Below are 12,380 nucleotides of genomic sequence, written 5' to 3'. Positions count from 1 at the left end.
ACAGCCCGGCGATGAGCGCTGCTCTCGCATCATTGCCAGGAAAGCCATTTATCTACCAGCAGATGAGCGCTATAGAGAGTCGTCGTCGCCGCCCCCCCCCCCCCTTCCACCCCCGGCTGACAGCGCCAGGCAGGTGGAAAAGCAGCTCAGTGTGTATGCACTAAGTGGCTCTCTGAAAGCAGCTTAGCATACATGATCTAACCAGAATCAGGCCCAATAGGAGTGGTTTAAGCAAAAAACACAAGGACTGTTCATCCCATCTACCAATGGAAGTCTACAGGGGAAAACTTAACAGCCTAGACCATGCAGGCATCAGCAAGTTCTCGACGGTTTTAAGAGGAAATCGTTTTAAAAGGCAAAACCATTGCAGCTTTAAAACATCAAGCAGATGCCTGAAAGTCACGGTCTATTACATTTTCCCTAATGTATTATATTGACTCAAAAAGAAGTTTCAACTAAAAATCCATATAATATAATAATAATAAAAAAAAAATCCATGGCTAGTTCTCTTATTTATATATTTTGTATTGTTTTATAAAACGTTTTAGGTTATGAGGAACAAAGGTATTTAGCCAAAAAATGGCAAGGGAATTAATGGATTACTAATACATGTCTGTCAACACACATTGCCATGTAATCGCCTGGTGTTCTATGTTATGCTCAGCAACAGCAGATCTGATTCTGTGGCCACCTGCAAGGGGTCAAAGTATCTTCTTCAACCAGAGCTGCTGTATATTTAAAAAGTTGAATCAGCTTCCAGGACACACCAGCAGAGAAAATAATAAAACAACAACTTTCATTCAATTCTATTCATATTTGCAGTATAAGCTTAATAGCTCTTCATTACGATGAGAGAAGAAAAAACATATTTGAGGTTACAAATACATACCTAACCATGCAGCAATAAGCATGGAGTCAATCCCGTCTATGGGCGCACAGATTCGAGACACTACTGGGTGGACTTGTTGTGACAGGTAGTATTGTGTGTCAATGGAAAGGTTGTCTTGCTTTTGCAGCTGTTCGGGAGCATATGCTCTCTGGCTGGCACTAAGATTTGACCCGTCCTACATGAAAGAGAGGCAAGCACATAAGGTCTATTTTAAAGAGACTGGAACAGCAGATTTATGCTTCCCATCACTGGTGAGGTCAGGAACAGGTGCTGATAGCTGCATTTAATAATCACTCCATTTTTGTCTGGCTCATAGAAATTCACAGTTAGTTTTTCACATCTTACAATCTAAATTGATATTACTTTTACAAAATTTGAGGTAGAAATGAATCCAATATGAAATGGTAACATTCATGTGTCACTAAAAATGACATTGCTGGGTATCTAATTTTACAACTTTTCTTTAAAAAAACAAAAAACTGAGTAAACTTTATTAGAGACTAAGTGGGGTATTCAATCCCTGGCGCTATTTTTTTCAGGGGAAATAGTGGCAGGCGTCTTTCCAATGCCATCTTCCCGACAGCATTGAAGAGGCAGCTTGTCAGAATGGACCGGGCTCTAAAAGTCGGGCCCATTTTGTTGAAAACGGCCATGGATTGTCGAGATCACGGAAGGATCTCGACAATCCACGAGCGGTTTAGCAGACACGCCCCCTTTTTGCTGATCGCCAGACAGGACATTGAATCCCGTCTGCCAATAAACTGGCGAGTGGGTCGAAAACGGACCAGGGTCCCGACAGTCGGGAACCAGGATTGAATACCCCCCTAAATCAACCTGTTTGGTTTTCAAATGACAGGATAGTAAATTTCCTAATTAAGGGCTGATTGAAATACATACGGCTAAACTACACATACTTTATGCAGACAATATGATCTGATGTATAGGGTGAATACATGTGCAGCCTATTGTTAAACCATTTTCTGTTTTCACATTGGCACCGCACACTGTGCACAATAGGCATATCCATCTTCATGTACACCAGATCAGCCATAACATTAAAACCAAATGCCTGGTTGGTGTAGCTATCCCCTGTGTTGCAAAAAAAGCATTGAACTGTCAATGTTTTGACTCCACAAGACTTCTGAATGCTTTCAGTGGTATCTGGCACAAATACATTATTAGCAGATCCTTTAGGTTCTGGAAATGGCAAGGTGGGGCCTCATTGCTCGATTCTATTTTACCAGCACATGGATGCTTGCTTGGATTGTGATCTGCAGAATTTGAAGGCCTCATCAACATCTTAAACTCCTTGTCATTTTCCTACATACAGTACTTCCTTCCAAAACAGTATTTGCAGTGTGGCAGGGTGAATTATCCTGAAGAAGAGAGGCCACTGCAATCTAAGATTAACATGAAGAGGTATACTGCAGCAACATTTACGGTAGGTGTCAACGTAATATAACATCCACATGAAAGCCAGGACATAAGTTTCTCAGCAGAACATTGCCCGGAAAATCACACTGCCTCAGCTGGCTTGCCTTCTTCCCATAATGCATCCCGGTATCACCTCTTTCCAAGATAAATTATACAACTGGCCATCCACATTTTGCAAAAGAAAATATTAAGCAACCAAGGATGCCTTCTTCCATTACTCTGTGGTTCAGGATTGGATGCTCAAAGGGGGGAAAAAATATATTCACTAGGAATAATCAGGCGCCTTGCAAGGAGCTTGATCTCTGGTTAGAGCTGCTGCTTTGCTGTGGGGGTAGTCACTCCCCACTAGAAAGAAACCACAAAGAAAAGGACTCACACTAGGTGAGTGTAGCAGCACTCAATTCAATGAAAGAAACCAATGTTTGAAAAAGTATAACAATTTTACTATTTGTTAAAATACAATATAAATAACATATAAAAACAATAATGACAATAATGGTATAATGGTAAAAGGGGGGGAAATTTAACGTAAAGTGGAATGAATGTCAAAATGAATGAAATAATAAAAGTAAGCCCCGCCTCAATGGACACGTCGGAGTGAGCTGTGTCGACACTTGCATGGAAAAAAAAGGTAAGTGCACTTTACCAATGTAGAATCAAAGATCCTTTGGATGGAGTATTGCTGGGAGTCCTCACGATGGTTGCGGCTTGTTGGACAGCCGCTGGAGGAATTACAACCGCTTGGAATGGAGCAGACCTGTGTCGGTGCGGAACCGATCTTGAGGGTTCAGACCACCGAATGTGTCTGCAGCGATTACCCAGGTGAGAATTTCTGCAATGAGATGTGGGTATGGCTTCCGTGCTTGGTGGCAGTCCACACTGGTGTAGATGGTTGTTAACCAGTGGATATAAATGCACGGTGTCCGCCAATGAGACGTCCAATAGGATGAATGGATGGAATATAAGTCCAAATGGACAAGAAGTGTCACAGCTAGGTCCAGAGGTGGGGGGCAATCACCTAACGCGTTTCACTGCGTCCTGCAGCTTTATCTGCATTTATATCCACTGGTTAACAACCATCTACACCAGTGTGGACTGCCACCAAGCACGGAAGCCATACCCACATCTCATTGCAGAAATTCTCACCTGGGTAATCGCTGCAGACACATTCGGTGGTCTGAACCCTCAAGATCGGTTCCGCACCGACACAAGGTCTGCTCCATTCCAAGCGGTTGCAATTCCTCCAGCGGCTGTCCAACAAGCCGCAACCATCGTGAGGACTCCCAGCAATACTCCATCCAAAGGATCTTTGATTCTACATTGGTAAAGTGCACTTACCTGTTTTTTCCATACAAGTGTCGACACAGCTCACTCCGACGTGTCCATTGAGGCGGGGCTTACTTTTATTATTTCATTCATTTTGACATTCATTCCACTTTACGTTAAATTCCCCCCCCTTTTACCATTATTGTTTTTATATGTTATTTATATTGTATTTTAACAAACAGTAAAATTGTTATACTTTTTCAAACATTGGTTTCTTTCATTGAATTGAGCGCTGCTACACTCACCTAGTGTGAGTCCTTTTCTTTTTGGATGCTCAAAGGCCTACTTGTACGCTCTTCGGCAGTAGATAGGGATAAGCATGGGCACTCTGGTCTGTAGCTATGCAGCCCCATATGCACAGGAAACTGCAATGACCGGTTTTCTGAAACCTTTCTATCATAGATAGCATTAACTTCCAGCAAATTTGCCCCTTCTGTGGGATCAAACCAAACAAGCTCGCCTTTTCTTTGGACATGCATTAAAGAGGCTTGGGTGACAATGAACCTGGTGCAAGTTAATTGGTTATATTTCCTTGAAACCCTTTTGGTAGGTACTAACCACTGCAAACTGGGAATATCCACAGGTCCTGCTGTTTTGCTGATGCTTTGACCTATTCATTTGGCCATCGTAATTTGGCCCTTGTCAAAGCTGCTCAGAGATAAAAGTTACTGTATTAAATTAGAGTTTTTGTTATGCTGGTGTGAATTGGTTCAGTAGAAAACTATAAATAGTTAAGTCTAGTCAGTGTAAGGGCCACTTAAAAAATATATATATTACTAACCCCTTATTGAATATCTGAGGGATTCTACTTGGTCTCCTAAAAACACCTGTATTTGTGGATCACGCAACATATGAAACTAACTTGAACAGCGAAGTTGAAGCATGATTTCAGATTTCTAGCCCATGAAAAGAATGAAACCGAAAAAGTACCTGACATATCACATAGGAGATAGTATCCCCAGCTTTCATCTTCCTTCCTTCTTGTGAATTTATCCATAATGCAACGTGCACATGCGGCAAACTCTTTTTGTCAGGATAGTCCTGGGGATCCTTTGTAAGAGCCTGAAAGAAGAAAATGCACAGTGGTTAAGGGGCCACATTATCTATTACTTTTATATTAAATCAATACTGTGGCAGAGCTGGAGGTATTCATCGGGACATGACATCAAAGGGAGACTCAAATATAAGTATAAGAGCAGCACATAATAATTAAGAATAGACAGATCACCTCAATGTCTTAACTTTGGAACAGATGTACTTCAAGAGCAGCACACAGTATTGTCATAACCCGCTTTTGAAAAAACATCAGCCTTATAGTTGTAATCATCAGTGTTTAGAAACCTTGGCGTAACAATGTTGCTGAAGACCCTGCAGCGGCTTGGGGCAGCCAGCGCTTGTGGGGTGCGCCTAGAATACAAGGAAGTGTAGCACTCATCCACAAAATATCGCTACCGTTGGTCCACCTATACACGTTGCTTACTGGCTGCTGTGTATATAGAGTGGGCGGGGATAGGTAGAGCCGCTGTTTTGTGCCTACCTCCATACATGCCCCGAGTACTTCATGTGACATCATGCCACACACACACACATGCATATGATGTCACACAGTTGAGGAGATGCTGCGGAGGAGGCTGAGGGAAGCAGGAACACGCACACTGGTGTAAAAAAAACCAACAGGAGTATTGTGCCTGCCAGGCAGTGACTGCGCAGAATAAGTTTTACAATATATTGTGTGTGAGTGTGTGTTATTACGGTGTGTGGCGTAATGTTTATTACATTGTTTGGCATAATGTGTAAGGGGCATTATGGGGGCTTTGACAGAAACTTATTTGCTAAATTTATCGTTACGCTACTGCTTACACTGGGCACTAGCAAGGATGAAGTGCTGTTTAGCAGGGCACTCAATTTTATAGTGGAAACCTGTACCCCACCCTGATGATGGCATCCTTCTAAAACAGCCTGCACACAGCATCTATTCACATTAAGTGGAGAGCTTGGGGGCAAGTCCAGCATTATGTAAGTGCTGGGCATGCCCCCAAGAATGACACAGAGATTTATGGCATTTCCCAGCTGACCCGCCTTTCCTCAACTGGCCATGCAACCTAGCAGGAACACATCACTCACAAAAGGCAGTCCAATAATTAATGCAACAAAACCTCTAAGGTGCATAATGTTTTCTATTTCATTCCAGTTTCACACCAACATCCATAGTAAGATGGGAGGAGCGAGCAGAAACTTGGTCAAACATTGTGGTGCTTAGTGTGACCAGATTAGTCAATAGGTCGAGCCTCAAAAAGTCAACATGAGGTTTTCACGGTTTTAATGTCAATGTCTACATCTGGCAACATGCATCCCCAATTAGTTTTGCATGTACCCTTGCATGGCAGTGAGCTTTGGGCATGGTTCTTTGGCTCACCACCACAGCACTCGGCACACTTTAACATTTACAATTGGAATCCTTGTGAATTGTAAAGCCTAAAAAACTCCAACAAAGGGAGGAAAAAAAATTGTGAAAAATTCATATTGACAACCATCATGTCGACCTTTCGTGATGACAGACACTGTCGACCTATCAACCGAAACCGCTGAAATTCATTTTCATTTTGTCCCAGTATACAGAGTCACAGAAATTTTTTGTGTTAGGTGACTGCCGTTGATAGTGTCAGGACAGACATTCAAGATGAGCAGCAAACAGGCTGGTCACACAGGCAGTGCACAAAACCTGTTGTTTCGGTAACATGAGGTGATCAGCATACACCTCGACAGGCAAGCATTGACATTTAGCTGCTGATGTGCCCTTTAGATACAGAAATTTGATCAAACTACACACCTCAATATTTGACCATGTTTAACAGTGTACAACTATAAAGGCTTCATAACTCTATTATGGACATATCAAGCTGTAAGTATTGACCATCTGTACAGAAAAGAGGTTAATGTAAAGAGTTAAATTAGCCTGCCGTGTTTGAGATTACCTTAAAACCACACTACAAATGAAGTCATACCCTATTCACAGGTATGGATCAAATGTGTTGAATGGCAAAATGCATCTACCTCAAAACAAAAAGAGGATTGTAGAAGTAGATGAGAGGCAAACACAAGGATACGGATTACTTACTTGAGGTTTAGCTAACACCACAATGCAATTAAATCAGAAAAATACACAAGAAAAAAAAAATCTTCAGCCCAAGTATTTACCTTATTAATTTCATACTGGCTAATGGGTACGCTGCCATTTACCACATTCTCTCCAATTTCCATCAGCTTTTTCTGAATGTTTTCTACTATGTTATCGCGGGTCTGATCAGACAGGATCTGGCTGATGACATAGCTGAAAGAAAAAAAAACACACAGAGAATGAAAAACGCCAAATTCATCTACACAGCACAGCCAGTCAAGAAAGCAAAACACAGATGAGGATGTGATTAGCAGCCATAGTTTAATGAAGTTCTCCACAAGTTATGAGTACATAGAACAAAAAGAAAAACTAAAGTGGTCACTAGAAGCCGGTATAACAAACTTAAAGATCATGAGAATTTACAACTATTAATGAAAGGATTGAAAGTATATTGTAAATTTCAATGAAAATAAAATTGTATCTTAAAAGTGGAATCCCAAATGAAAGGGATTATTCAAAGGAGGACATGTTTCTCAAGCCTGTAGGGCTTTATTGCTTTTGTTTACATTATAACAGTATTTGATTTAAATTTTTTTTACCATACCACTGTATACTGTGTGACTTCAATGCAAAAAGGATTTGACATGAAACCACCTGACATGATCAAACCCCTAACAAAACATAATTAACCTTCCCGCCTTAAGGCGTGTACACACACTTTGATGACCCGGCATCAAACAGGAGGGAGGAAAGATACGGCAGTTGGACAACATAAGGACGCAGCACGGGGAAAGGGAGGGGGTTGCTGCATAGACCTGGAAGGTCAAAGCAGAAATAGACTGGTCAGGCAAGTCTATTTCTGCTTTCGATCCCGGTGACAAGGGGCCGCACATGGGGATCGAAAATGACCCTGTATCGAAACGTGGGTATGGGGCATTAGAGCTGGTCATCTAGTACCCCTAAAGTAAGTATCATAACGGTGAAAGCTTCTTTCCTAGAACTCAGTAACACCAGTGGCCTCCGATTGTGGTATTATTTCTATTCTTAAATGCATTTAAAAACAAATGATCAGGTCACAGCTCCTCGTGGTTTTCCAAATCCGTACAGGTTACTCATCAGCGGCTTCTGCTTCTCAAACAGTGAAAAGAGGATGTACCTAGTGATACATCCTTTAATGATGCAAAAATGTTTCATTTTCCAATGCATTAAGTGATGGTCAATGCTTGGTTTTCACAGATGAGAATGCAAAAATAGCAAAATACTTTTTTGCCATTTTTTTTATATTAAAGTAATAATTGTCTATCCGCCACCACAGATTCAGCCATCTGAGGCAGGGTCAGCTCTGCTCAGGGTAGGGACTTTCCTGTTTACTGTGCTTATACTGTAATATGCAAACTTTATAAAACTAGTTCATATAAGAGTAGCACCAAAGGAATATTTTTCAAACAAAGTTATGTTCCATCTGCATGTAGCAATTAAACTACATCTATACCCGTCATAATACATGAAATAAGGAAACAGGTGATACATGGGACCTTGAAACATAAAATCACATTATACAAGTTATTTGTTTCATGGCAGGTGTATACATAATAAAAGTTGCCTTATCAAAAATGTAGTGGTAGCAGCATACTGCTGTCAACCAATCTTGGTAGGCCCTCATACACAAGAACAAGATTATACCCAAGCATACAATCTCAAGGGGTTGTAAAGTTGCCCATACACGGCACAATTTTTGCACAAATTTGGACTAGATCGCATTGCATTGGTTTTGCAATGCAACTAGAAACAATGAGATGAGATCTAGTACAAAAAGTATGTGCAACACATACTTTTTGAGCTGTGCGATGAGGCACCCAGCAATTGTACAGTGTATGGGCAACTTAAGACTAATTCTATGCAGATTCATGCAATAGGCAGTCCCGCAAGTGGAATGGCTAACCCTCTGATTAGACATTAATGTGATCAGTTGTGATTGGGTCCAGATTGCATATGCTTTGAAGCAGGAGGAACAGACGCTAAAGATCATATTAACCTCTTCCATCTTACAGGGAGCACAGCGCTACACGCTCCCATCACTTCCGGGTAAAGCGGCAGCGATGTGCTCCCTGTCAGACGCTAGAGGTTTTTCAGCAGGTCTTTCTGATGTATGGTCAGCATTACATACAGTGTATCTACAAATATATTAAGCACCTGCCAATTTACAGCTCTACTGCTTATGGGTAGTGATCGTAATCAGAACTGTAGCATTACAGGGATTCCAGGCTTCCAACATCACATCAAGTGATGTAATAGCTACTAGCCAAAGCATCAAGATAACATTGATTGCTATGTTGGCAACAAAAGAAAAAAAATGGGCTACTGGGTGGGCATAAAGACCAAGAAAAAAATGGGTCATTGGGTAGGCATCAAAAAGTATCAAAGATCCAGAAATTTATCGGAAACGTGTTTCTATATTATCGTAACCAAGGACTGTTACTAACCATCAGCTTCCGATGTCCATTCCCATCTCTGGATACTCTGGAAGCTAAAACCTAACTTTGTGCCATGTTTTTTTTTCTCAGAAAGTTTTTACAATGGGAGAAAACTTCCCAGGAAGTACCCTAAACACCTCCACAGTGGAACTACAAGGACCACCGCTTGCATTTGCAGTGCAGGAACATAAAGTAAATAACTATTTAATTTCACAGGTAATCAGATCATACTTTTGAGCTTGAAAAATAAATAAAACAAAAAATAGAAAATGGTGGCAGCTCCTGACTATTTTTAAATTGACATGGAGTTGGAATTGTTATTTTGTGCTTTGTTTTTACATAAAAACTAATAACTTCAGTAAGTGCTAGGAGTCTTAATACAAGAAAAAAACCTCACTTAAAGCCTGCAAAAATCAGATGATTTCAAGCTTAAGCAACCTGGTTGTCCCTTTATTACACAATGTGTGCAATTGATGTATTTTGTTCCTCTTGTGTACAGCAAAATACCTCAGATGTGCCATTGTCAACACTTAAGGAACATGTGATTCATACCACTAAATCTGGAGCTCCTACTGCCTGTGTTTTCTTTGTCAGTCAGAGTCCCTTACTGAGCTGTAACAAAGGCACACAGCATTTAATATTTTCATATTTGTTATTGTGCTTTTTACAAGATAAAATCGAGAGGTAGCACTATGCAGCAAAGCAATTTGAGTTTATTATGAGTCCGGTCTCAATAGAGAGACACTGGATTTTTTTAAATGTTTTTTTTTCTAGCATTATCTGTTTCTATCCTGAGAATTCATTTTAACATTTCACTGTCGTGCATAGAAAATAAAAGAAATCATGCTATATTAGTATGCTGACCAATAAACGTTGATAATGTGGTAGCTGTGTGGAGGAAGAAAAGGCATTAATTCTTACTATATACATAAATAATTGACAAGCTCATCATACAAATCCTATCTCCCCTCTCACTTTATTAATGAATACAGATGCTTTAGAACCCACTTGTCCCTTACTCCTTTGAGTGCCAATGTTGCTGTGAGATTAATCTCATCTAAAAGAGCAAAATATCATCTAAAAATGTGTTTTTAATGGGCTAATGCTTCGTCCACCATATTATAAGCTGCATTTACATGTAAGGAGATGCTATTGATTGGAAAAGACTCTTTGGGCCTTATTCTGATCGGTGCGGCCGGATCCGATTATGCGGCCAGGACCGTGCGTGCGAAACCCACCTTCCATACGGATCGCCAACTCCGTCCGTATGCGGTAAGAAGCTGGCCGAACGGAGCGCACGTGTATTTTTCACGGAATACGCCTCCTCCATCTAAGGGAACCTCCCCCATCATTCGATGGTCGCAGACCATCGAATGCAGGACCGAGTGGTCCACCAGCTCCCACAACCTCAGACCACACGGACATTTTTCCGTGCAAAAGCAGGGATCTGGGCGGGCAGCTGACATCCGGCGATGTCATATGTCCGCCCCCTACACGTGCGTCACGGCCGCATTACCATGGGAACGCCCATGAAACGCGGGGCGTATGCATATGGTAATGAGCCCAAATAGCCCTTCACGCCCCTCTCCACCCCCTGTTCGGAGTGTTCACATATCATGCGGGATTTGGCCGTACGCCCCGCTCGCACATGCGCAGAGACGCCTCTGCACATGCGCAGACACAAAACATCGGCGGCCCGAACGCATGCGGATATATCCGCACCGACCAGAATAAGGGCCTTTGTCTGATATAATATATAGTATAATATAATATAGTATGTTCTCACATAGTACCGGTTCTATCCACATTTGTAGAAACCTGAAGGTCTCGATATCAGCCATGAACTGTAGGAGTAGTTTGACTTGTACTGCAAACTTCAAATTACCTGGGGCCAAGATTGTTTTGAGAACCTGTGGTCTAGCTGGTAATAGATATTTGAGTATATTTTCTTGTGTTTCTTGTTTAAGACTACTGTAGTTTATATTTAATTTGATAATGAGCATTATTCTACTTACATATGAGAGACTTCTTGATCTGTATCAATTGACTTCGATTTATTAATAAGTAGGATTTACAGTCCCTAGCCTGAACTTCTCTAAAGGATTACTGTAGGAGGGAGTCTGGATATCCTGTCAGTCTAAAATATATGAGGATATCAGTGGCTTGCAAATTAAAGGTTTCTAATAAAGAACAATTGCGTCCTTTGGGAATGTTAATCTTCCATGTTTTATGATGCGAACTGTTGAAAAATAACTATCTACTGATTTAATAAAGTTGGACATGACATTTGGGCCCGATTTAACCTGATTCCAGCGGATTGGGACGAAAAATCAAGTGAAATCAGGCCAAATCGCAATCTGATTTGATGTGTTGCACGCATATTATCTCCGGGTCAGCCTCCTGGTGGCAAGGAAAGCATGAAGAAATACTGCGTGCAATCCTGGGGGGATTGGATGAGATTTCTCCAAGGGGAGAAGTCGCATAGTGTACACCTTTACTGTTCATTCTAGCACCCTGCTCGTTTCAAATATGTGCAGTTCTTCCTTGCCTGGGGTGTTGCTATGTGCTTTGGTGCGTCTAGCACAGTCTAGTTTTACTTACTGAAATTACCATATAAAGCATAAAAAGTGATAGTGAGTTATTTCCATACGGTTATGTCACTGCACTGAGCCACACACAAAAAAAACATAGTGCTCATGGAATATCTCTTTCAAGGCTACATATGACACTTCTTCTCTTAAAACAGGAACTTAATCAGGGAAGCTTCAACAAAGTCCTAGCCACAAAGCCATATCAACTCTTAATAGAACAGTGGTTAAGAACTCGGTCCTCTAGGCTCCCTAAAGCTTGGTACTGTACACAATATAAGATATTTACTAATAATATGCACCATAATGATATTGTTAACAAAATTGTTAACGGTATTTTCTAGCATATAGGGGGGTATTCAATACCCATCCGCTATTTCCGACGGGGGAATAGCGGTGGGCCGATTATTCAATGTTGTGTTTCCAGACCGCCTTGAACAGGCATCTCGGCAAAACAAGCCCGGCTTTAAAAGCAGTCGGGCTCACTTTGCCGAGAACGGACGTGGATTTTTAAGCTTCTACGATTACATATACGATTATAATTAACAAGA

The 12,380-nt window shown here is 41.2% G+C and overlaps 1 protein-coding gene across 2 annotated transcripts in view; it reads right to left on the bottom strand.

The window, feature by feature from the left end:
• Positions 1-12,380, bottom strand: part of POLA1 (DNA polymerase alpha 1, catalytic subunit) — a 332,356-nt gene that overhangs the window by 184,744 nt on the left and 135,232 nt on the right. For both annotated transcript variants that reach the window (XM_083172524.1, XM_083172525.1), the window contains exons 29-31: positions 6,848-6,980; positions 4,580-4,711; positions 890-1,064 (exon numbers count right to left, since the gene is read on the bottom strand). In XM_083172524.1, the coding sequence (XP_083028650.1) occupies positions 890-1,064; positions 4,580-4,711; positions 6,848-6,980 (440 nt within the window). The remainder of the gene's footprint in view (positions 1-889; positions 1,065-4,579; positions 4,712-6,847; positions 6,981-12,380) is intronic.

Source organism: Crinia signifera, chromosome 2, assembly GCF_055691185.1.
Source record: "Crinia signifera chromosome 2, ASM5569118v1, whole genome shotgun sequence".
Classification (NCBI taxonomy): Eukaryota; Metazoa; Chordata; class Amphibia; order Anura; family Myobatrachidae; genus Crinia; species Crinia signifera.
This window is presented reverse-complemented; position numbering and strand designations above follow the sequence as displayed.